Source organism: Xenia sp. Carnegie-2017, unplaced genomic scaffold (genome assembly GCF_021976095.1).
Source record: "Xenia sp. Carnegie-2017 unplaced genomic scaffold, XeniaSp_v1 HiC_scaffold_19, whole genome shotgun sequence".
In the NCBI taxonomy this organism is placed as follows: Eukaryota; Metazoa; Cnidaria; class Anthozoa; order Malacalcyonacea; family Xeniidae; genus Xenia; species Xenia sp. Carnegie-2017.
The window spans coordinates 335,235-361,723 of record NW_025813481.1 but is presented as its reverse complement, the minus strand read 5'-3'; the positions used below and the strand labels follow the sequence as shown (position 1 = coordinate 361,723).

The following is a 26,489-nucleotide window of genomic DNA, read 5'->3' as shown; positions in this document are numbered from 1 at the left end:
TTTAGATGTAATTGCTTACTACTGCTCACAAAAAAGCCTGTATTATAAGCTTTCAAATGATGTATAACTTTTCTTATTTAGATACTAGAAAGCTCAAATAATTGGAAAATTGCAATTGTACTGTGCCAGCAAATATAGCAATAAAATGAGAAATAATTTCAAAACTATCTACGAGCTTGAACAAACTTATAAGTTGCACTAACTTAGGGTTTTATTGCATAAAATGTGTAATTTTTAATACCATGCTTATATTTACCAACAATTCTGTTGGAAAAAACTACTGCCTGGAGTGGAAAATTTTAGAGCAAGGTGCTACACATAGTCCCACGTCGCAGTCTTCACAGAAATAGGAAGTCCTTTTTGGTTTTTCTTTTGTGGAACATACTTTGCACCTTCTTTCCTTAGTCTTTCCTTTGCTGTTGGATGGAAGTATGCTGGGAAAATGTCTATCCCGAAATCTAGCAGGCGATTCAATAGCTGGTCGAACAGCATGTGTCCGAGAAGAAAACTCCCCAATAAGAAGTTTGGAGACTTCTAGGCGGAAATTCTTTGAACTCCTCATGTTATGGTTTGGTGACAGCCTTTCCAGGATGTGACTGTTTACAATGCATCTGTGCAGTTGTTCAAAAAATATTCTCAGCCACCATTTCTTCCACCTACAGTTGATACCATAATATGATTTCACCTGGTCATTCCCGCCAACTCCACCCATTGTATGATACAATGATATTTGAACATCATCTGTATTGCCATCCTTCTTTCATCGCTTTACTGGAATTGTAGCAGTATCAGATGGTATTGCTTGAGATGAAACCATATTCACAACACGGTTGTCCATCCATGTTACCGCAGTAATGGGTCCTTTGAATCGAAAAACAGATTGCCCTTCCGAAGACAATCCTTCTGGAAGAATAGTAGCAGGACCAACATCTTGTGTAAAAGCACCACGTCGTATTTCTCCCTCGTATTCATCGTTCGACCATCAATTGTTTGAAAAGTTGTATGCCAGTATTTTGCCAGACTGGGCGATCGTTTCCTATTCCTCATCAGTTTCAATTAGGTCGACATCATGTACGTTGCTGAGGATTTCTACTTGTTCATCTTGCACAGAAGACAAACCTTCAACATCAGGTTTCGAAAAGGCAGAAAGCTCGCAATCAATATCCGAGCACACTCCATCATAAGAAATACCATAATCTTGCTCTAGGAAGTCTACAACTTCGTTCAATGTCACGCTGTTGGGTTTATCCGCCATTGTTTATGTCTTGCCAAAACAAAATTTAAAGGGCAAGAAAAAAACTTCACAAAAAATCGCCCAAAACTAGTTTCGTAGACAAACTATATATCAAAATGCTCGCAAACACCTCCGAATGGTGTACTTTAAAGCGCATGTCCGGCTTTTGTTTATGAGTTAGCTGGGCAAAAGAAGCGCTGGCACGTGGTGTTCGATATATCGGACACTGGGACTTAAAGGGTTAAGGCACAGAATAGATAACATACAGAAGGGCCACTTGGCGAAAAATGCGGTCCTAAATTTTAATGCGCATGCGCTACTCCGCCATGTTGGCAGCAAGATAAACTTGCTACATTAAATAAGGGTAGCAATGTACAACTCAAAAATCTTGGCGTTATTACTTGAAAAGTTGAAATATTTATCCTGAGACGACCAAATCAAAGCTGTTGTTAATAAAGGCAATCAAGACCTACCCTCAGCATCGTGCTGAAATGGGAACATACAATCAACATATTTTTATGCTTTTTCATGTACAACCAATGTGTACAATTCTATCGAGACCTGTATGAGAAAGGCTGTGCCGTGGCCGTGTGGTCAAGGTTATTCGTATTTATTTATTTGTAAAGAACGGAAGCGGAGAAGCGCTTAACGAACGTCTTTAAATCAGAAACAAGAAGGAACAATAAAAAAGATATTTCGTATGACATTGGATTTGGTGCTTTAGAATTCAGACAAATTTAGTTATATCCCGAACACTCGATAAATGTTCATTGAGAAATTGCAAACTTGTGCAATTGTATTTAATGCCAATGCCATATTGTGTTGGGAAAATTCTTATATTGTATGATTGTAGCTAACTTCCAGATGCTCTTAACTATATGTTCCTAATATTTGTCATGTTTTAGATAATATAAAGTATTGATTCCGTTGTAAGGAAATAAAATTGTCCTCTTGCTTCTATTAATATATATATATATTGTTATTTTCGTTACATCGCTGTCGCTGCATTAATTCAGATTAATTTTTCAAGTTAAATATGCTGCACAAATATTCAGCCACACCGTTGCTGCATCAATTTGCACATATTCATCAATTGGAGCACTACCACCATCAGCCTTGGGTACAGCTGAGTTGCTTTTAAAATTTGATTCGCTTTTCGATTGCGTCAATAGTTCCACACTGAAATCAGCAAAAGAACAAAGAAGTGCAATAAGCAACAGCAATAATCACATTGCTTTTCTCAAAGAAGCAATGTCCTTTATCCAGGGAATCAAAGTGGTAAAAGATGGTAAAAACATCACAGGCAGAATCAAATCACTGAAGGGATGGCTTATATCTATAAAAGCCATTATCTGCCTCTGGACCTATCTTCATGCCTCACATAATTTTGCATTCTTGCTTACCAGAAGATTAAACACAGATGCTCTAGAGAATTTTTGGAACAATATGCCAGCAAGGAGGTAATTCTGACAATCCCAATACAATTTATCAGAGCTTTTCGAAAGGTTTTTTTCAGTTCACTTTTGACCTCTTCCAAAGGAAACTGGTCTAAAGATATGGACACTCTGCTAACACAATTTTAAAAAAAAAAAGCCCAAACCATTTAGTATGCTACTTACCCATGCAAAAGCTCCAAGTAACTCACTGTTGATTGGTGAAAATGACTACCGAGAACAAAATATTAGCAACAATTTATTGCTCAAAAATGCTGCTGCCTATGTTTCAGGATATTTGCTAAGCAAAGCATTCAAAATCCACAGCTGTCTCCAATGTAAGAACGTTTTGACTTCAAATAACATAAACAATGATGGTAATTTGCTCTGCTATTTCAAGGCATATAAAGAACTCAACTTTGGTGGGCTGACTGCTCCTTCATCGTGCTATTTAAATTACATTATGCAACTTGAAGACACCTTCGTGGATTGTTTCTCAGTCACAACCAAAAATCTGAATGTTGGAAAGAGCATCTTGAAGAGTCTTAACATGATACCAGTGCCATTCCGTACATGTTCACAGTTTCCACTGCAATATTTGGTCAAACTTTTTTTAAGAATGCGAATTTATTACGGCATCAAATTTGCAAATCGCGAGTTTTCCTCTTCTAATAAAAGATCGCGAAAGTACATTAAAGTCAAGCATTTGTAACATTCTACAAACTTACTACAAGGAAAATTCCATAGACAAAGTTGATGATCCTTTTCATTGTAACTCGCAATACAAGCATAACCATGATTGAATGTTGGCAAGTTGGCAAAAGCATCAGACCACAATAACAAATTTTGACTCTAAAACGTGTATTCTAACGATGCGATTCGACCTAAGTTGTCAAAATTACCTTCTTTGACATTGCTCGTGATGGCATACACAAAACAAAAAAATGGAATAGCCATATAATTATCGAGGACGCGCCGAACTGTTTCTCATTACTATATTTTCTATTACGAACTTGCTGGAGTTATCTTGCTGCTAACATGGCGGCGATGCCTGATTGCGGGCGAAAGGTTGACAACAAAATCTTCAAAGGTTCCGACGAGAGTGGCCCTTCTGTATGTATCTATTCTGTGGTTAAGGGTTAAAGGAACACTTGCGTGACGCCATTTTTCTGGTGACTCAGTTCATAACTTTCTAAAGTTCGTTTGTTGCCACGTATCTGCCACTTTTTGGTTTAACTTTGGTGTTCATGTTCTTATGCTTTAGTAGCTTTAAAAAGACGTTATAATCTTTGGGTATATTTAGCTTCTCTTTGAGCGTAATTCTTTTAGTGATGAAAGCAATAATAAAATCAGCTTTGGGCATAGTTGTGGATGTCGAGGAAGGCCAAAATGGAACGCATTTTTTGGATGCATTTAACGATGAATTAAAGAAAATATACGAGGAATTGGCAAATGATCTTCGTTGCAGTTTCATTCACTTTAAGGAAGGAGTTGAAGAGCTGAAACGCATGCCAGAGTCGACTGAAAGTGAAACATCGTCATCGACACAGGTACCAACAATAAATGTATCTCAATCATGTCGAACGCGTTTCAAATTGGCCGGAGAGAAAGCGAAAGAGGCGTTTGAAAATGATTTGTCAAGCACTGTAGAGAAAATAAAAGCAAGCAAGATACGCATTGCAAGCGCTATTCTTGAACATTCAGATAACTGCGGTTTAGCAACAAGGGATTTCATGCTATGTCTGAAAGATTTAAACTCCTCGATTGTCGCGGGAAAAAAAGCCAAATATCACGACTACATGGGAAGTGAAGCCCTTGACACAATAATTGATATCAACTTGTCGTTGGCCAATTTCATCTTTAAGCACACAAACAAAAGGATGCCTGTTTTGGAATGGCCCCAGATTCAATATAATGAGCAGTTGATTCATCCTTTTTATTGCAAGAAGATTGAAGAAAACACTTCTACCTTATTACCTTGGTACTCAACTCACTTTACAAAGAATACTTACCTCGAAAACATGATCGTAAACAAAGAAGGAGAATTACTAATTTTTGATAGAAATGAACTCCAAAAACTTAACAGCAAACCCGAAGTGTTTGAAACATGGTGTAGGTTTAAATGGTCGGATGTTAAAAATAGGCAAGTAAAATGCATGAACGTTGATGAAAATGGCGTAGTATATCTACTTTTGGGTTGCAAAGACAAATCGAATTGCGATTATATATTGTTGCTTTGTTTGGAAGACAAAATTGTTCAAAAATGTTCCTTGTCCTTTCCTGAAGTAATACAATTTAGTAAGATTTTTCTTGCTGTAGCACCAAATGGCAGTATTGTCATTGCTACTGCTGCAGTCAAGAAGGATCAAAGCTACGTCATGATGTATGTGTGTGACAGTAAAGGCAACCTTAATACGTCATTTGTAGCAAAGGGTAAACGTAAACCAATTGATGATGAAATGAAATATTTGTCCATTTCCTCCGACAACAACATAGTCATTTTGACGTATAAATCACCCAAGATTTACCAAATTATCATTAGTACGATGGACGGAAAATTTGTTAAAAAAGGGAAATTTCAACCACACTATGGTGAAATCAGTTCATACAATCAAGTCATTTATACTCCCGTTTCCAACAGTGTCACAGCTTTTTTCTTTGACAAATCAGAGCTAGTTATTGAGACTTACTCTGTTGAAACAGAAAAATTTATGTTGCCAATAATCCTGAAAAACACAGGATATGACTCGGAAATTTTTGACGATTCATTACGCATCGTTCAGCATGCTGGCGAAAACGTGGCATTGGTGTCTAGAAAAAAAGGTGTAGCTCGTTTTATTAAAGGAAACCGTAGGTGCGGAGGCGTTGACGCAACGTTGAAGTGGATGAACATGGAATTGAACACAGATTTAGACTCAGTTCCAGCTGTTAAAAAAGGTTTGAATGATTGGTAGATTTCAATATCCGGTTTATTAACCTATTTTAACATTGCATCAACCATAATCAGTTTATAAAAGTATTAGAGCATGAACTCAATTTTTCACATTAAATTTTAATCACGATGTCCATGACCTCTGTAAAAACTTTTTTGATTGAAAAACTTGCTAGTCATTTTATGTTGTAACTATATGACTTCCTGTTGGGCTTTAGGAAAAAGCTAAAGTAAGTTTTGTTACCTGCAAAAGAACACTTATTTGATCTTACTCACCATCTTAAAGCATGCAAGCATACAGAAAGAAATTCTTGACACTAGAATAAATTATTTATGTTTAATCAAGGAAAAAATTTTTTATGTGTAATTAAAGATCATTTCCAATGACGTTACAATATTGTACTCATGGCATTTTTAATATCGGTAGATGTTTGATACAAAGAATTAAATTATATTGACATCAAGTAAAACTGATTTTTATGCTATTGCGTATACTAATCTTTTTTTTTTAAACTGCATAGTTGTACCATGCTATTCTGGTTGTTTCGTTATAGTGGTAAAATTTCTGTTATTTTATATTTAATTTAGAAAACCCGTCTTCAAATGCCAACACATCGTCCACTGCTTTTATAATTTCGGAGCCATCTGGTAAGTTATTATAAAACAGCGCAAACAATTAAATCTTTAAGAACTTGCCAACTGACATTTTATGTTTTCTGAGACCAGGGGCATTGGAAGTGGAGATGCCGGGGCTAACCCTCCCTTTTCTCAGAAGAGGAATGTCTTCCTCCCTACTTTGCTTCGAGATAGAAAAATTACCACCAAGGAGAATATTTACTAATAGTTTATTTGACTATAAAACACACATATCAACAGTGCAGTGAGTGGACTCTAAAGAATCACGTAGAAATCTTTTGCAATTTTTTCCCCATTAGTTTATTACGTTCGCAATTAAACGACCAGTGTTGCTAAAATTCTAAATGGCGACTATTAGACAACATGTTGCACACATCGGCACTCATCATTTTTAAAATGTGCCCCCTCCCTTTTTATGTTCCTTCTGACGCGCCTGTCTGACTCACTTAAAAAGGTGCAAGTTAAAAAGTTCCTTTGAATGTTAAAATAGTGATGAATAACGTGAATTCTGTTTAATGCAATGAACTTTAAATGTAATAAAATGAAAGTGATCAATACTAGCGTGAAAATTTCTTGTATCTGAATCTTAACCAGGAAATATGCTTCATTTGTAATTAGTATATTATGTGTCGCAATGAATAGCTACAATATATATTCTTCACTATAACTATGCAGACAAGTATGTTTTACAAACATAACAAGTTGCATTCATTGAAGTCCGTCAAGGTTTTTATTAGGTCTCTATAGCTCAACACCTTCATATATTGTTCGTGTAGCTATAGTTTTAAAAATTAATACAGTAAACAAAATTTTTTCAGCGTACTATGTCATTGTGACTCATTAAAACAGATTTTCGAAAGCTTAAAAACGTCTTTTGCTTGCTAAGCAAGTGTAGACAATCTCCTTCCTGTAATGATATCAATTTTCTAAATTCAAATGTTCTCATTGACTTACAAATCCATATAAAACAAACTTTGTGAGAATACCACAAATTTGTTAAATTGCGTCCAACTTGATAACATTTTTCAATTTTGCAACGATCAGTTGCATGAAGTATTAAATTATATATGCACGAAGTAAAACTGATGCTCTACCCTACACTAAGTCAGTTTCCATACTGATTATATCTGTATTCTATTTCTTTGTCTTCAATTGGTAAAATTTCCTATTGTTTTCTTGAATTTAGAAACCTCGTCTTCGAATACCAGCACATCGGCCACTACTTTTATCAATTCGAAGCTATCCGGTAAGTCATCACAAAACAGCGCAAACAAATGAATCTTTGAGAACTTGCTAACTGACATTTTGTGTTCTCTGAGACATTTGATATGATGTAGTGCATAATTTTCAGGTAGAGATTTCTGGTAACAATCGAAATATTACCATGAATAACTCGATAACATTTTTCAATTTTAATAAGACCTAGCAATTTTTACTTTATATTCCCACATTTATGTTCTCTGAGAAACGCTGCATGCGTGATGAGAAAAAATTAGCACTGCTCTACTTGTTCGAACAAATACAGTATTCATCCTTACGTGGAACAACGTTCTCTGAACGACATCTAAGCCACGTTAGAAAACGTTTTTCAAACAAAATCATAGAAAAAATGGTTTACAGTGAAAAAAAGACTTTAAAAGTCGCAAGAAATCTAAATGACGTGACTTTCCTTCGTGCGATTCTTGTAAGCACATGCATTTATGATGCTAAGGTGCAATCTAAACTAAAACGTTCAAAAAATGCAGAAATGGTTAAACACTTACTTAGTCATATAACTAAAATCAATACTTAAATATTGAACAGGTTTGGTGTAAATGATATTAAATATACAATTTTATTTCAATTATGTTCATTTACCTACTTCATTTAGCCCATTTACTTAATAGGCTACCCACGTGTACGCATGCATACCTATTTTTATTGTCATCTGTATTTGTGCTAATATGTTTATTAAAGGCAAGTTTATCGCGTGATATTTTTTTAATAAACATCACTACATTTGAAGAGATTTTTAGTGCATTATGCTAGTGATCCGATTTTTTATGACATTTAAACGGTTTTATATTATTCATACATGTTTTCAACGTTTGGAGTGACGATGTGATTTAACGTTGATTTGTGTTTTTTCTAAAATGTTTTCTTAACGTTGTGAAAATCCCTTCTCATAACGTTTTCTGAATAGACTTTTATAACGTTGAAACAACGTTTAGACTTTTACGCGTTGACCTTTGAACGTCGTATTTCGGTCGTCTTCGACCAAACCAAATGTACTACCAAAAATGCAACGTTATGTAAACATCGTATTTTGATCGTCTTTGACCTAACCAAACTACAACCAAGGCACGACGTTGTATAACCGTCGTATTTAGGTTAGGTTCGACCTTACCACAATTTGACCAAAATATAACGTCGCAATAACGTGATGTACTGGCTGGCAACAGCTTTGCAACGGTTAGGCATGTATAGTGCAGTGAGTTGATCAGGCTTTGGCGACGATAGTTATAGAACAAGCTCGAGCAGTGCTTTTTGACTGCTTATATTGTTTATCTCATCATATGATCAATTTTGACAATGCTTGTTTAAATGCTTTATTTAATTATTGAAAAAGATAAACTGCTGAAATTAATTGGAAGGGATGCTATTATAATTAATGTCCTCATGAAATCTGCTTAATACGTGATTAGAATGCAAAGATTCTCCAGAAAGGAGTGATGTTCCAAAAGATTGTCCTCTCTACGAATATGCCTACAAAATGAGTTCTCTATGGAAAGAGTTTGCTAGAATGTTACATGTACATGAAGAAATACTGAGCAGAGTAAATATGGAACAAAATACAATGGTAGAAAATGCATTTCAAATGCTTCAACTCTGGAAGAGAAGCAATGGAAGAAATGCAACAGCGACAATGTTGTTGAAGCTTTTAAATAATATTAACCGTCAAGATGTTGCAGAATATTTACAAGGTAAATTGATTTCTTTATTCGTTATCATATAAAGGGTTGGTAGAAAACATTAAGAACATTGAAAAGTTTTTTCTGTCGAATATTTTTCTAATAGAATGTGCTTTATAATTGTATAAATAGACTGAATAGAATTAGAAAATTTTGTGTTCCTGTCTAAGTTCATGTTCTTTATGTAAGTTCTAGTAACGGATTGTGATTGCATTTTTGTGTTTAGTAAATTAGCTTTGTTCTTTTTCGTACGAAGGTTAACTTATGTACTTTAGAGCACTACTACACTTTGCATGGTATCATGTTATTTCCACTTGTCGTGCAGTGCCGTAGACAAGGGAAGAGGGGAAAAGCAAAACTAGGGTAGAAATTAGAAAGGGGCCAGCAATAAGTATTTAGTCGAACACCTTTGTTACTACTAATTCCAAAAGTTTACGAAATCTTTTAGATTCTTTAAATCTAAAAGTAGAAAATAATTTCTGCATTGGTTACTATGTGCTTTCTTGAGTAAATGAAAATATAATCATTAAATAAAGTATTACAATTGCTTATGAGCAAAAAAAGGCTACAAAGTCTTATGTTTTAGTCATTCGAAAACCCAATTAAACATTTTATTGATATGTCCCCAAGTAAAAGGAATTTGGCATGACAATACCAAGTGTTGTAGTCGTCCTCATGGCTCTAGTAAAAGCATTTTTATTTGAGATACTAAATTTCTTTCAGTGATGCGCTAATTACTTTCGAAGTCGCAACATTAAAAATCCTGTTTTTCCTGTAGCAAATACCTTTCAGAATCACGGATCTCGAAATAAAACTGGATCAAGCATCTAGTACAAAAGTTAAAGACAAAAAATAAGGAGCGCCGCCATTACTAAGAGACAAACTTTCGAAATTAAGGAGCAAATATATTGCGGATTTTTACGAGAATAATCAAGAATTTTCAACATTTAACTACATGAACATAATTAAGAAATAAATCATTTTATAGAAAAGCTTAAAATATGATAAAATGTGATGAAATACGATGAAAATGTAGCGATTTTTGTCATCGCTAACTTTACTGTGGGATCGAAAAATAGAGGAAAATAGCCCAAAACTGCATGGAAGTACTTAGAATTATTGAACTTACTATTCAGAAGTATTAAATGATTAAATATTTTCATTTACGACCACAAACTGATCACTCCTTTAAAATAACAAGCCTTTTTTACGAGTGATTCAGAGTAAAACTTGTATGGAGACTGTTGTTATAGGCTGGTTATTCTTCCCGACTCTCTTTACTATCGCCACAAAGGTTGTTTTTCACCTTCTTCATTATTTGAAAGAATGATTTGGCCATGTGTTGCTATGTTTTCCATAGTTTTGTCAAAAAGTCTTTCGATTTGCTGGTACCTTAGTAATGGCGGCGTTGGCTTCAAAATTTGTTTACCACAAATAAAGAGTTGCTTGATCCAGTCTTACTTCAAGATTCAGACTTTATGCAAAATCACTATTGAGGGACTCAATCTTTAAAAACTTAGGAGGGAAGGCATATGCTCTGACCTCCTTCGAAAGGCACGCTTTTAGCGTTCGGAGTTATGCCCCCACCACGTCAAAAAATGAATGGCTACGCCAATTTTGATGCTGTCACATGGGAAATCTTCAGGTTGACTGCACTTACTTTTGTCTTCGAGTTTGGAAAATATTATTTAATTTTGCGTTGATTTATGTGCAATGCGAATACTTAAATTAAAGTATCAAGACTCATGTCTGTATAGTAGCTTTGTTATTTTAATTTTTATTGCTTCTGGGTAAGCAATCGGGTTTTGTTTTGTTGTTTTGCTGTTGTTGCACATTTGCTTTCACCTACGATCTTACACGAGAGTAAAAATTGGTTTATTATGGAGTTTTGATTTGACATTTCACTATTTCACTGAAGAGTTGTTGGTATTTATTGATCTTGAGTGCATTTGTTGAGTAGCTATAGAACAAAAGTTCTTTGGCAATATAACTTCTGAAAAACAACTTCAAATTAAAGATTAAGCGAAAGAAAACATTGAGAGCTCAATGATTCCCAAGGAGGTCATTGAGTGAATTTGGATTTTAGATTGTGTGTAGCTGTATAGAAATGATAAATCATAAAAATTTTCAGCGTTTATGGAACTATTCTCCATGGGAGTAGAAAAATCATCTTAATTTTTATGCTGTTGTAGATAATCGTGATATGACAGAAAAGAAGTGCCAACAGCCATATAAAGGTAATGCATCATTATTTAATTCTATCGTCACTATTATACAACCCGTAGATGTATTACAAATCATTACTTAGAGAATGAGTGTCAGAGTTATGCTTTGCAAGCTTGGTTGGCCGTTGTATTTGACCACGAAAATGGCTAGATATTTGTGTACAGCGTATAAGACAAGTTTAAATTAAGTAAAAGTAGCGTTCTTAATCTTAGATTTCTACCACTGCAAGACTGCACAATATAACTACGACCGGTAAATAAACAAGATTACGTAACGTGGAAACAAATATTTTACCAAATATACAGTGAAGTAAATGAAAGAGACAGAACCACGTAACCTAAGGACGTAAAATCATTGTAGAATAAGTTAAAGAAAGTGGGCTTTGAATAGATGTATTGTACTCTCCATGCAGAGACCAATTGAACTAAAATACATGGGACGCTATCTGAAGCAAATAATTCAAGCCAAATTTTAGACGCAGACACGTGAGATTATAACCAGACACGCGTGTGTAATGTTTGCGATTCTTTAGCGGGATGACAATTGATTGATTACACCCGCGTATCTGGGTGTAATCTTGCGTTTCTGTGTGTAATCTTGCGTTTCTGGGTGTAAGATTTGGCTTCAAAAAATTATTAGACGTTTCTATTACAGGTAGCGACTGCGTTCCATGTATTTTAGTTCAATGAATTACACTCTTCAAAGGAAAGTTCTCGGAAGATAATATTAAAATAGGCGTGCAAGGCATGACCCTGATTTTTTCATCATTTTTAGCTGCTACTGCAGGATTGTAGTTAATGCAGAGCCTTTTTTCATTTATTTCACTCATAAATTGGAGGTTTTTAGTCTTTTCTTTTAGCTTGGCACATTTACTTTAATAGATTGACATAGGGAGTAAATATCTAGATTTTGATGATTGTTTGAATAAAACTTGTTGGAATTATAAATGAATTCTTTAGTAATGGACATGGCCAAAGAGCTACTAGAAGATTGGAAAGCACTGGGTATAAAGTTGGAAATAAGTGAATTAGAATTGGAAGGTATAAATGCTGATTATAACCATTCTGTGAATGAGAAAGCATGTCAAATATTTTGTAAAAATGGCAAAAGGAAAATGGAAGAGATGCCACTTCAAATAAATTGGCTGAAGCTTTATTCAGTATTGGTCGTCGAGATCTTGCAGAAAAATTGCAACAAGGTTAAAGTCATTTTGAGTTGTCGCACACCTAAGAGGTTTTTCATGCATCATACATAAAAAAATCTCAGACAACCCCACACGATATGTGCTGAACAACTGGTTTGATAGAAATGGACAACTTGCCAATATAAAAGCACTGCTCCTGGCATTACTAGAGTGTAAACAGGGAGGTTTAGTTCATGAAATAGGAAGAGATATAAGTGTTAAACTATCTGATCAGGTTGATCAAGACACCGTGTATGGAATTGGTAGTAGCCTATGCAATTTCTTTTTCTTCTGCTTGGGAATACCAAGTTCGCCGATTAGTGTCAATTAATTATTTAATGATTTTCCAATTCAAGCTTGTATGATTGTCATACATATATTTGTCATACTTCATCTGCATGGTGCAGTCTAAGCTAAAACGTTCAAAAAATGCAGAAATGGTTAAACACTTACTTAGTCATATAACTAAAATCAATATTTAAATATTGAACAAGTTTGGTGGAAATGATTTTAAATATACAATTTTATTTCAATTATGTTTATTTACCTACTTCATTTAGCCCATTTACTTAATTGGCTACCCACGTGTACGCATTGCATACCTATTTTTAATGTCGTTGTTATTCAATATTTTGTGCAACATAATTATTTAATATGTGAACATGGTTATTTAATATTTTGTGAAAATGAAAACCTTATCAAGTCAAATTCGAGAGCAATCGACGAAAACCTTGTCCATGAATGTTGAAATCTATAGGGAACGCGTGTGAAAAACTCCGTTTTATGCTAATATGCTTATTTAAGGCAAATTTATCGCGTAATATTTCTATGATAAACATCACTACATTTGAAGAGATTTTAGTGCATTATGTATGCTATTGACCCGATTTTTCAAGGCAGCTAAAGGGTTTTATATTATTCATAACATGTTTTCAACGTTTGGAGTCACGATGTGATTTAACGTTGGTTTGTGGTTCTTTTAAACGTTATCTGAACGTTGTGAAAATCTCTTCTCATAACGTTTTCTGAATAGACTTTTATAACGTTGAAACAACGTTTATACTTTTACACGTTGACCTTTGAACGTCGTATTTTGGTCGTCTTCGACCAAACCAAATGTACTACCAAAACGCAACGTTATGTAAACGTCCTATTTTGGTCGTCTTTGACCTAACCAAACTACAACCAAGACACGACGTTGTATAACCGTTGTAATTAGGTTAGGTTCGACCTTACCACAATTTGACCAAAATATAACGTCGCAATAACGTGTTGTACTAGCTGGCAACAGCTTTGCAACGGTTAGACATGTATAGCGCAGTGACTTGATCAGGCTTTGGTGAGGATAGTTCTAGATCAAGCTCGAGCAGTGCTTTTTTTAATTATTGAAAAAGATAAACTGCTGAAATTAAGTGGAAGTGATGCTATAATAATTAATGTCCTCACGAACTTTGCTTAATACATGTTTAGAATGCAAAGATTCTCCAGAAAGGAGTGATGTTCCACAGGATTGTCTTCTTTACGAAATTGCCAACAAAATGAGTTCTCTATGGAAAGAGTTTGGTAGAATGTTACATGTACCTGAAGAAAAATTGATAAGTGTAAATATAAAACAAAATACAATGGTAGAAAATGCATTTGAAATACTTCTTTTCTGGAAGAGAAATAATGGAAAAAATGCAACAGTAAAAATATTGTTCACGGTTTTAATGAATATTGGCCGTCAAGATGTTGCAGAATATTTACAAGGTAAATTGCTTTCTTTATTCGTTATCATATAAAGGGTTAGTAGCAAACATCTAGAGCATTGAAAAGTTTTTTCTGTCGAATATTTTTCTAATAGAATGTGCTTTATACTTGTATAAATAGACTGAATAGAATTAGAAAATTTTGTGTTCCTGTCTAAGTTCATGTTCTTTACGTATGTTCTAGTAACGGATTGTGATTGCATTTTTGTGTTTAGTAAATTTGTCATGTTCTTTTTTGTACGAGTTTTAACTTATGTACTTTAGAGAAATGCTACTCTTTGCATGGTATCATGTTATTTCCACTTGTCGTGCAGTGCCGTAGACAAGGGAAGAGGGGCAAAGCAAAACTAGGGTAGAAATTAGAAAGGGGCGAGCAATAAGTATTTAGTCGAAGACCTTTGTTACTACTAATTCCAAAAGTTTACGAAATCTTTTAGATTCTTTAAATCTAAAAGTAGAAAATAATGTCTGCATTGGTTACTATGTGCTTTCTTGAGTAAATGAAAATATAATCATTAAATAAAGTATTACAATTGCTTACAAGCGAAAAAAGGCTACAAATTTTAAGTTTTAGTCAGTCGAAAACCCAATTAAACATTTTGTTGATATGTCCCCAAGTAAAAGGAATTTGGCATGACAATACTAAGTGTTGTAGTCGTCCTCATGGCTCTAGTAAAAGCATTTTTATTTGAGATACTAAATTTCTTTCAGTGATGCTCTAATTACTTTCGAAGTCGCAGTATTAAAAATCCTGTTTTTCCTGTAGCAAATACCTTTCAGAATCACTGATCTTGAAATAAAACTGGATCAAGCATCTAGTACGAAAGTTAAAGACAAAAAATAAGGAGCGCCGCCATTACTAAGAGACAAACTTTCGAAATTAAGGAGCAAATATATTGTGGATTTTACGAGAATAATCAAGAATTTTCCACATGTAACTACATGAATATAATTAAGAGATAAATCATTTTATAGAAAAGCTTAAAATATGATAAAATGTGATGAAATATGATGAAAATGCAGCGATTTTTGTCATCGCTAACTTTACTGTGGGATCGAAAAACAGGGGAAAATAGCCCAAAACTGCATGGAAGTACCTAGAATTGTTGGATTTGGTATTCGGAAGTATTAAATGATTAAATATTTTCATTTACGATGGCAAACTGATCACTCCTTTAGAATAACAAGCCTTTTTTACGAGTAATTCAGAGTGAAACTTGTATGGAGAGTGTTGTTATAGGCCGAATATTCTTCCCGACTCTCTTTACTATCGCCACAAAGGTTATTTGAAAGCATGATTTGGCCATGTGTTGCTATGTTTTCCATAGTTTTGTCAAAAAATCTTTTCATGTGTTTGTCCCTTAGTAATGGCGGCGTTGGCTTCAAAATTTGTTTACCACAAATATAGAGTTGCTTGATCCATTCTTATTTCAAGATTCAGACTATATGCAAAATAACTATTGAGGGACTCAATCTTTAAAAACTTCGGAGGGAAGGCATATGCTCTGACTTCCTTCGAAAGGCACGTATTCAGCGTTTGGAGTTATGCCCCCACCACGTCAAAAAATGAATTGCTACGCCAATTTTTGATGCTGTCACATGGGAAATCTTCAGGTTGACTGCACTTACTTTTGTCTTCGAGTTTGGAAAATATTATTTAATTTTGCGTTGATTTATGTGCAATGCGAATACTTAAATTAAAGTATCAAGACTCATGTCTGTATAGTAGCTTTGTTATTTTAATTTTTATTGTTTCTGGGTAAGCAATCGGGTTTTGTATTGTTGTTTTGCTGTTGTTGCACATTTGCTTTCACCTACGATCTTACACGAGAGTAAAAATTGGTTTATTATGGAGTTTTGATTGGACCTTTCACTATTTCACTGAAGAGTTGTTGGTATTTATTGATCTTGAGTGCATTTGTTGAGTAGCTATAGAACAAAAGTTCTTTGGCAATGTAACTTCTGAAAAACAACTTCAAATTAAAGATTAAGCGAAAGAAAACATTGAGAGCTCAATGGTTCCCAAGGAGGTCATTGAGTGAATTTGGATTTTAGATTGTATGTAGCTGTATAGAAATGATAAATCATAAAAATTTTCAGCGTTTATGGAACTATTCTCCATGGGAGTAGAAAAATCATCTTAATTTTTATGCTGTTGTAGATAATCGTGATATGACAGAAAAGAAGTGCCAACAGCCTTATAAAGGTAATGCATCATTATTTAATTCTATCGTCACTATTATACAACCCGTAGATGTATTACAAATCGTTACTTGAAGAATGAGTGTCAGAGTTATGCTTTGCAAGCTTGGTTAGCCGTTGTATGTGACCACGAAAATAGCAGCTTTTAATAAACACTGTGTCTAGATATCCGTGTGCAGTGTAAGAGACAAGTTTAAATTAAGTAAAAGTAGCATTCTTAATCTTAGATTTATATAACTGTAAGAATGTATAATATAAATACTACCGGTAAATATACAAGATTACGTAACTTGAAAAAAATATTTCACCAAATATACAGTGAAGTAAATGAAAGTGACAGAACCACGTAACCTAAGGACGTAAAATCATTGTAGAATAAGTTACAGAAAGTGGGCTTTGAATAGATGTATTGTACTTTCCATGCAGAGACCAATTTAACTAAAATGCATGGGACGCTCCCTGAAGCAAATAATTGAAGCAAAATCTTAGACGCAGACACGCGAGATTATATCCTGACACGCATGTGTAGTGTTTGCGATTCTTTAGCGGTAATTCTTTGCGATTTTTTGATTGATTACACCCTCGTGTCTTTGTGTAATCTTGCGTTTCTGAGTGTAAAATTTGGCTTCAAAAAATTATTAAACTTTTCTATTACAGATAGCGACTGCGTTCCATGTATTTTAGTTCAATGAATTACACTCTTCAAAGGAAAGTTCTCGGAAGATAATATTAAAATAAGCGTGCAAGGCATGACCCTGATTCTTTAATCATTTTTAGCTGCAACTGCAGGATTATAGTAATGCAGAGCCTTTTTTCATTTATTTCACTCATAAATTGGAGGTTTTTAGTCTTTGCATTTAGCCTGGCACAGCTACTTTAATAGATTCAAATAGAGAGTAAATATCTTGATTTCGATGATAGTTTGAATAAAACTTGTTGAAATTATGGATGAATTTTTTAGTAATGGACATTGCGAAAGAGCTGGTAGATGATTGGAAAGCGCTGGGTATAAAGTTGGGAATAAGTCAATCAGAATTGGGAGGAATAAGTGCTGACTATCATCCTGTGAATGAGAAAGCATGTCAAATGCTTTCAAAATGGCAAAAGAAAGATGGAAGAGATGCCACTTCAAATAAATTGGCTGAAGCTTTATGCAGTATCAATCGTCGAGATCTTGCAGAAAAATTGCAAGGTAAAAGCCATTTTGAGTTGTCGCACACATTAGAGGTTTTTCATGCATCATACATAAAAAATTCTCAGACAACCCCACACGATATGTGCTGAACACCTGGTTTGATAGAGATTGGACAACTTGCCAATGTAAAAGCACTGCTCCTAGCATTAAAAGAGTGTGAGCAGGGAGACTTAGCTCATGAAATAGAAAGGGATTTGGATGTTAAGCTACCTGATCAGGTTGATCAAGACACCATGGATGGAATTGGTAGTAGCCTATGCAATTTCTTTTTCTTCTGCTTGGGAATACCAAGTTAGCCGATAAGTGTCAATTAATTCTTTAATGATTTTCCAATGCAAACTTGCATGATTGTCATATATATATTTGTCATGCTTCATCTGCATGGAATAATGTAATATTCTGAGTCTTTACTTACTCTGATCCTGCATACCAGTCATTTATTACTATACAGATATATGTTTTCCTGTCACGGCTACAACTGAAGTAGACTTAGAATTATAAAGAGTGTACATGAATGATTAAAATGTATTTATATGTATGGCGATATTGTTGTATAGTTTGCCTTGTCAGTAAATTTTTCCGAGTTTTATACTAAGGGGATGATGATGTAAGCTTTCAACTAATTTAAATCATTATCATCATGTACATGCACAAAAATTTTTATCCGCTAGAAATGAAATATGATTTTAGTTAAAAAGTAAATTTTTCTTTTAGATACTGTAGACGAAGAGAAAAAAAGACAATTAACAGGTACAATAGTCAAATAAAACTTTATATACTGAACTGGGTTTTTTTCTTCAGTTTTAAACACAAATATTTTTTTGATGACAGAAATTTGCTTCAGCACATCTTTTTAAATTCCTTATTGCCATCATAAAATGTTCGGATCATTTATTCATGATTGATCAATGTTTTGAGATGTACTGGATTGAAGTTTCCTTTAAACTTTTCCTGGCTGGGTTATCATTTAGCTTTGTATAACTGAAAAAGAGAGTAGAAGTCATTTTAATATACATATAAACTGCAATTAGTGTCTACTAACTCAAAAATGTTTGTACTGGAATTTTTATTGTGTACTAACGAGGCAACATTGTACCGTACCTAAGAGGCCTTCGTGCATCTGCAGTTCACAGTGCGGCAGAAGATTGTTAATTGAGAGAGACACTATATTCATTAGTCTTGCAATCTGTAAACACAATAGATTCAATGAAAAATAATACAGTAAGACAAATATATACGAATATATCATATAAGGATTTCAAAATAATTTCGAGGTAACCAATTAGTGTGAAGTGTTATGTCTTTAGTTGATCGTTTGTTTGTATTGGGAATTTGTCGTTTGTAAGGTGCCAGTAATTGCTGTGATCTGTTCAGGGGGGTTTGTTCCAAGCTGGTATACCAACTTTCTAATGTAAGCCGTTGTCTATAGTCAGTGCTGTAAGTAATGCATTTTGCCGAGTCTCAGTCAATGTTGTGCTTTGTGATTCGGTGATGTTCGGCAATGTGATTAGTTTTGTCTTGTTTCTTAGTAGCTCGTTTGTGTTCAGTAAATCTTATGTTTAAGTTCCTGCCAGTTTCCGCGATATAGGAGGCGTGGCAGTCGGAGCAGTTTCTTTTGTAAACTGCACCTTGTCGTTCGTTGGGTTGTTCTTTGTCCTTTATGTTCGTTAGTACTTGTCGTAACGTTGTGATTGGTTTATGTGCGACACGTATGTTGTATGGTCGTAAGATACGCGAGATAGTCTCAGACATACCTTTGATGTAAGGTATCGTTGCTGTTGTCACTGAGTTGTTTGTTTCGTTGTGTTCGTTGGGTTCGTAAGTGTTGCGTTTAAGAAAGTCAGAGTTATAGTTGTTTTTGTCAAAAACACGTTTGAGATAGTTGTTTTCGTTGTGTAGAGCGTCCAGTGAATCACATATGATTTGTGCACGTCTTGTTAATGTTCTGATTGTGGTGGCCTTGTGTGATTTACTTTATAAGAAATATTGATATTTTTTAACTAAAAATAACTGAAAACAAAATTTAGAGTTTTAGCATAATTTGGTGAGCATAAAAACGAATTGTAACAAAACATCAAACATCTAAACGGTTTGAAGTCCTACTCCCATATAATAAGGTTTGTCGTAGAATGTTTCCGTTGAGTCACCTGATTTTTTCAGGTCCTGAGACGATTGCTTAAATTGTCCAGCAAAGTGCGAAGATCATATCTTCATTTAATTTCAATTACCGCACTGCATAAAAACATTCATACGACATTCCTTTCACGAGAAAACATGAGCCCAACAATATTGACCTGCTCACCACTGTGTGACTTCATAGCTCAGTTGGTCAGAGCACTGCACTGGCACCGCAGAGGTCATGGGTTCGAATCCCGTTGAGTCACCTGATTTTTTCAGGTCCTGAGACGATTGCTTAAATTGTCCAGCAAAGTGCGAAGATCATATCTTCATTTAATTTCAATTACCGCACTGCATAAAAACATTCATACGACATTCCTTTCACGAGAAAACATGAGCCCAACAATATTGACCTGCTCATCACTGTGTGACTTCATAGCTCAGTTGGTCAGAGCACTGCACCGGCACCGCAGAGGTCATAGGTTCGAATCCCGTTGAGTCGCCTGATTTTTTCAGGTCCTGAGACGATTGCTTAAATTGTCCAGCAAAGTGCGAAGATCATATCTTCATTTAATTATTTTAACTTTGATGATTGATTTTTTGCTAAGGAGACGCGTAAGATATGCAAGCGAGATCACTTGCAAGTAATTGTTGAAAACAATCTACGTTACGGTTAAAGACGAGTACGTGTCTGGCGGTTATAGCCCCGTCTTTTTCAACACGCGACATGGATCCCTCATTAAATTACAAACCAATATGTCGGCCATGGCCTAGTAATATAAGGTTATGGGTTAGAGTTTGTATTTGGTTTCGATTTTGCGTGTTTGTAGAACACGGAATCATTACCAGCTATAGGTAATTTATAACAGAATACACTAACAAGTTTATCGCAATGTATGTATACATGCCTTCATTGCTGTTTCCTCAATGGTTAATTTTTTTTTTAAATTTAAGGCATACTGTCTGAACCTTGGACGTGCATTGATAAATCATTAATGCATCATGAAAAGTTGAAAAAGATGGAGGAATGTCGTAAGACAAATCCAACAAAGCTTAAATATGTAAATGATGTATTTGTAATTTTCTTGGAGGAGTTTTTACTTGGCAAAGGAAGTGATGGAACCCGTGTTTATCTTGGACTGGGAAAAGACGGTTATGGAAAAGCCGTGAAACGACTTAATCGAGATAGTTTCACTGAACAAGCCAAGCAAGAAAAAGATATTTTGAACGACTTTAATGCAAAGCGTTCAAAATACGTTGTGAATTATTGTTACCTAGAAGACGAACCAGGGGATGAATTTATATATTTTGTATTAGATTTATGTGAAGAATCGTTGGAAAGTTTTGTGAAATCTTCTACTTTAGATGAGCTTCAAATAGCGCTTCCCAAAGTCATGAGGCACATCTTAACAGGTTTAGCAGATCTTCACAGTGGCCCACATCCTATACTTCATCGGGATTTAAAACCCTCAAACGTTCTTCGAGATGTACAAGGATATTTTTTAATCGCTGACTTCGGTATAAGTCGAAGATTATTAAATGAAACTTCGACACATCTGAGCACACAGAGAGGAGGTAAAAATTGGATAGCTCCATAGTCGTATAATGAAGGAAATAAAGCAATTGACTCATCCCGCTACAAGAAACAGTCTGATGTTATGGTAGGTATTTGTAGTGGAATTTCAAATACTGCTGATTTCTGCAACTAACAAATAAACTCGACTTTTTAACGTTTCACTATCAACCATTTACGTTGTGACTGATATGATATCTTTTTTATTGAAAATAGAACGCAGGAATGGTGGCTTATTATGTTGCAACAAAGGGGGAACATCCTTTTGGACCTGAACGGCATTTACTGGGTAACCTTCTGAATGGAAACCCTGTTGGCTTGAATAAAATCAAGGATGCCACGCTCAAAGATCTTCTGTCGTGGATGTTAAAGCGACAACCTGAAGACAGACCATTAGCAAACGAAGCGTTGAAGCACCCATATTTTTTGTCGGATTACGAGAAGTTCGAAATGTTGTGTAAAGTTGGAAACCAACAACCAATAAAGACAAATGATGCCCTTTCAAGTGTCGTTCAACAATTGAATGGCGAATCCTCAGATTGGAAAAGTCAAATGGATGATGATGTCTATGATTATTTTTGCACATATGAAAAAAATGGAAAAATCAATAAGGTCCAGTATAAATCTTCATGGACAGAATGCTTAAGACTTATTCGAAATGTTGGCCAGCATTGGTACGATCAACCACGGCCAAGACCACAACCAGAAACATTTTATAAAATTGGTGATCCAAAGGAATACTTTCTCAAAACATTCCCTGATCTTCTTATTCGAGTGCACACGGCTGTAAGGTCAAATGATGAGTGGAAAAAGAAACCAGAACTCAAGTTCCTTTTTAATTTTCAATCAAGTTGACACGAATCAATGAATATTTCACAATCATTTCATTCGCGAATTATTTTGTGTTTTTCCTTTTTGCAGTGCATATGAGAGGAAAATTGTCTCATTTAGATTATATTTTCGCTGAACATAACGTTGAAAAGGACAATGTAATTAAACTTGCTTACTTCCTTAAATAAATTGCTTTTAAAAATACAGCTTCCATGAAAAAATCGGTTAAAATTAAAAACAAATGAGGAACACAAAACAAATTGTCAGAAGAGATAAACAAAAAAATTGGTCAATCTGAGTCAAACGAAGTAATTAACCTTGCTATAAGTGTTTGTTATATAATAATTTTTAAGTATAAGAAGGGTTGTGGTTTAATATCATATCAACACCAGAAACAAAAACAAATGCTAACATCAAATATATATGCATGAGCTTACGCAGTCAAAAGGCAGATATATAAAGTGAGTACTTACCTCTAAAGTGGCTTCAAGTTGAGATTCGATGGTTCTTTTCGTGAATTTTGGCTTCAAGAAGTTGGAAACCATCACAAAAAGAATTTGAATCACATAAAACTAAGCGACCATAACCAGAGAACACATAAAATCACAACAATTTTTCTTAGACAGAACCCCATGCATGTTATGCTTATGAATGCTCCAGTCTTTGTGGATTGTCGACGTATTAATCGATGTCTGTTCAATAATCCATCCTTTCTTTATATTGTCCCTTAAACGAATAAAACATTTTGAACTACATGAAATTGTCGACTTTAACTGGACTTTTAAAATATGGATTTAAACAACCAACTATTGATATACTGCATGCATACAATAACATTTCCGGGGAAGCTCAATTCTGCCACGTGCAAAGCTCGTAATGATTCCCCAAACGCAGTTTCAATGAATCCATAAACTTTATTTTTCAAACAAAGCTATTTATATACTCGTTACAATAAAAGAATCGTTATATATACAGAACGTCTCCCTACCTTCCCAAAAAATAGAACCCACATGAAATTATTGTAGGCACTGCCATTATTGCGCCCAATAATGCAATGTACTTGACAGTTCTGGCCCTTTGCCAGGCACGTAGCTAGAGCAATAATTGGGGGCTGGGCCATATTCATATATGCATGACATGCCGTATAAGGGCCGATTACATGAGGCGAATTGTCCTGCTTAAACGGGTGAACTCGCCTAGCCGAGACGAGTTCAAAATTGCAATTATATGATAGTTTCATTTTCTAAAAACGCCCAGAAATCTTTTATTATTTTGCCATCCCAATTAAATTTCTGGGCTCGAAATTTTCCTGTGAATTTTTGGAGCTCGTAGCTGCTGTTTGAACAGACAGGCATACATCGTTCTAAAGTCTATGTCAATTAGAACTGACCAATAAACGCACGCGCGAGTCCAATTCCCTGGCCCGCTTTGCCGAGCCAACTCAGCAGATTGCAATTATATGGGAATTTTCATGCCGCTTAAGCGAGTAATTCGGCAAGCAACGACTGGGATCTCGGCAAGGTGGGACAACTAGCTTGCCATGTTATCACACAGTAAATAATATATAACAATTATACACAGAGAGTCAACTCGGCAAAGCGGGTCAACTCGCCTAGCCGGGACAACTCGCCCAGCCGGGATAACTCGCCCATGTAATTGGTCCCTCTATTGAATTTCATTGTTTTTTACGGATTATAAAATGAGTATCAGCATCCCCAACTACAGTTGTGGCTAAATGCCTCCCCTCTAGGATTTGATTGAGTTTGCGAAGTATTAGTCAACGCAAAACAGTACTAATATCATACACTGATTTTTGCCTCAAAAGCTTCTTAAAATGAAAGTGACATTAACTGAGTAATAACTGCGACCAAAATACGGTCATATTTTCGATACGTTGCATCGACTATGAAAAAACATAGAGTGCGACTAAATTAAACTGGCGTAACAAATAACTATTCTTGACTTGCAACCATTCTCTTGAGATTTATTAAACAATGTTGCTCGCCCGCGTCGGCTGGTGCCAACAATAACACTGATAAAATATTCTTTGTATCAGACCACCAACATGGCTGAATTGCAAGTCAAGAATTGCAGACTATTGTATTATTGCAGATTTCAATTTATTACATACGTAATTTTTTGTACTGGGCTTTTTGGGACACTCTGAAGATCATTTATAACGAGCATACATACCGTGTGCTCTACGTCTTGAAGGCCGGGAACGAGTTCAAACTCTTCAATAATTAAGAAAATTTTGAAATAATTCAGCAAACTGTAAAAGTACAGCCACGCTATCGGAGGAGAAAGGGGGGTTAGAATTGTTTGTGATTATTTACGTGTACTATGCTAAAAATCTTCATTTTGAAAGAATTATGATCTAAAAAAATGTAGATACAGATTACACTAATTTACACAACAACATCCATCTACTCTGAGTTATTCTTGTGTCACTGTTGCAATCAAAAAAGCGCTGCTACAAAACTGCCCATTTATAACACAACGTGATTATTTTGGGCAACAATGATTGATGGTAAAGCAGAATGGAGGAATGATAAGAAACTTACACGTACAATGAAGACTTAGTAGGTCACACGTCTCCAAATGCTCAAAAGCAGTATTTCACGGAAGGGAAGTCTAACTTCAAATTGCGGTTAAGTCTCTTATGAGAATTTAACATAATTTATAATGTATAGAAACGTGCCAGAAAAATAGTTGTAATAAAATTATGTACAAACCGTCTCCGCCAGACAAATGCAGGAATTTATGGGCGGGATGGGAGGGATATGAACAACATAAACTATATGAAATAATTTTCTGTCAGTTTTTATATATATAAATATATTACATAGAAAAATAAAAACGAAAGGAGAAAATGTAGCTGTGAGCAAGTCACAAATTATTACATCAACTTCAACAGTTGATATCTTTATAGTATAGGAAGCACGCATTCACTCATACACGAACTGAATCACCATAGTTCAAAAAATTCCTTAAAATCCCCTTCTGTCCTTTCAAAGAGAACAAAAATTTGTTTTGTTTTCTCTCAACTGCCTGCATTTTAAAGTTTTTATTATCTACGTGGACATGCGAAACAGTGTTCAACGTTATCCCTCAACGTTCAACTCTTCAGATAACATCTTACACAGTCTGATTGATTATTTCAGCAAGGAAAAATTCATCGAGGCGATGGCTACATACAAACTAAAACAACTATAAATAGTTCTAAAGATATTAAACACCATAGTGAATGGTAAAAGTGATATAATAAGTTGATAGTTCTTAAAACAATTGTTTTAAGTAAAGAGCACTAACCCAATAGTTCTAAATTAAACGACACAACGACATAACTTAAAACTGTTCTTTTAAGAGCTATCAACTTATTAAATTACTTTTACCATTCACTGTGGTATTTGCTATCTTTAGAACTATTTTCAGATTTTTCACCACGATAAAGTCTCTACTTTATTATTTAAAACAACTATTTATAAAAGGGATGTTTTATTCGCCCATTACTCTATCACCACAAGTGAAGATTGAGATATATATATATATATATATATATGGTAATGATAACGATTCTCTGGATTTGTTTTAAATTTTTTATTGAGCTTTCGACTCGTTGCTTCGAGCCTTCATCAGAATGAGGATATTTATTTACACGTGCTTTTAGCTTGGAGACGTTTAGAGCGTCTAATTGGATTAGTGGGTGGATTAATGTGATTGGATGGGGTGAAATGCGTTGCCATGGGTTTTTTTATTTTTAATTTTTAATTTTTGTTTTTTGATTTTTAAATTTTGTTTTTAATTTTTTTTTTAAAAAATTTAAAACAAATCCAGAGAATCCTCATCATTATCATAATATGCCTGGGTTACCAATTTTCAAATATATATATATATATATATATATATATGATGAGAAAAAGAAAATACACAAAAACTACAATTTCATCCCGACAAGCCTGTTTCGTGATTTCTCACTCTTCAGGGGATAATATTATATGAATACAAAGCATGTGCTAGATATATATACAAGAGGAAGTTAGGTTAAAAATTGAGATAGAATTACATAATATATTGAGTGTTCGATTACAAATTACATAAAAGTGCTTTGTGTCTATGGCGACAAGAGGAGATAAGTTCGTTACGTTTGTTGAGTGATGATAGTTGTGGTTGGTAGGTGATGAAGAGTTTTTCTTTCAGGCATAGGTTGCATCTTTTGTTGGCGCT

At 34.7% G+C, this 26,489-nt stretch overlaps 1 protein-coding gene, 1 long non-coding RNA gene and 1 other non-coding gene across 4 annotated transcripts; 2 read left to right on the top strand and 1 right to left on the bottom strand.

Moving 5' to 3' along the window:
- Nucleotides 1-2,748: 2,748 nt before the first annotated feature.
- On the bottom strand, nt 2,749-3,093 carry LOC124439225. The gene is made up of 2 exons (XR_006946318.1): nt 2,854-3,093; nt 2,749-2,782 (listed from the first exon to the last, which is right to left on the bottom strand). It is a non-coding gene; the product is annotated as an uncharacterized LOC124439225 (long non-coding RNA).
- Nucleotides 3,094-3,804: 711 nt separating this feature from the next.
- Nucleotides 3,805-22,466, top strand: LOC124438833. Of its 2 annotated transcripts, XM_046989046.1 has the most exons (12): nt 3,805-5,604; nt 6,188-6,247; nt 7,422-7,481; nt 8,920-9,198; nt 11,379-11,423; nt 12,372-12,452; nt 14,066-14,344; nt 16,505-16,549; nt 17,507-17,737; nt 18,455-18,490; nt 20,813-21,519; nt 21,648-22,466. In XM_046989046.1, exons 1-11 carry the CDS (start codon nt 3,999-4,001, stop codon nt 21,454-21,456), a joined length of 3,366 nt encoding a protein of 1,121 aa, XP_046845002.1. In that variant the 5' UTR covers nt 3,805-3,998; the 3' UTR covers nt 21,457-21,519; nt 21,648-22,466. The 2 variants fall into 2 exon arrangements, with proteins under 2 accessions (XP_046845002.1, XP_046845004.1); XM_046989048.1 differs by lacking the exons at nt 18,455-18,490; nt 20,813-21,519; nt 21,648-22,466 and adding an exon at nt 17,806-17,925.
- On the top strand, nt 20,050-20,124 carry Trnaa-ggc. Its single transcript has one exon. It is a non-coding gene; the product is annotated as a tRNA-Ala (tRNA).
- Nucleotides 22,467-26,489: the final 4,023 nt, after the last annotated feature.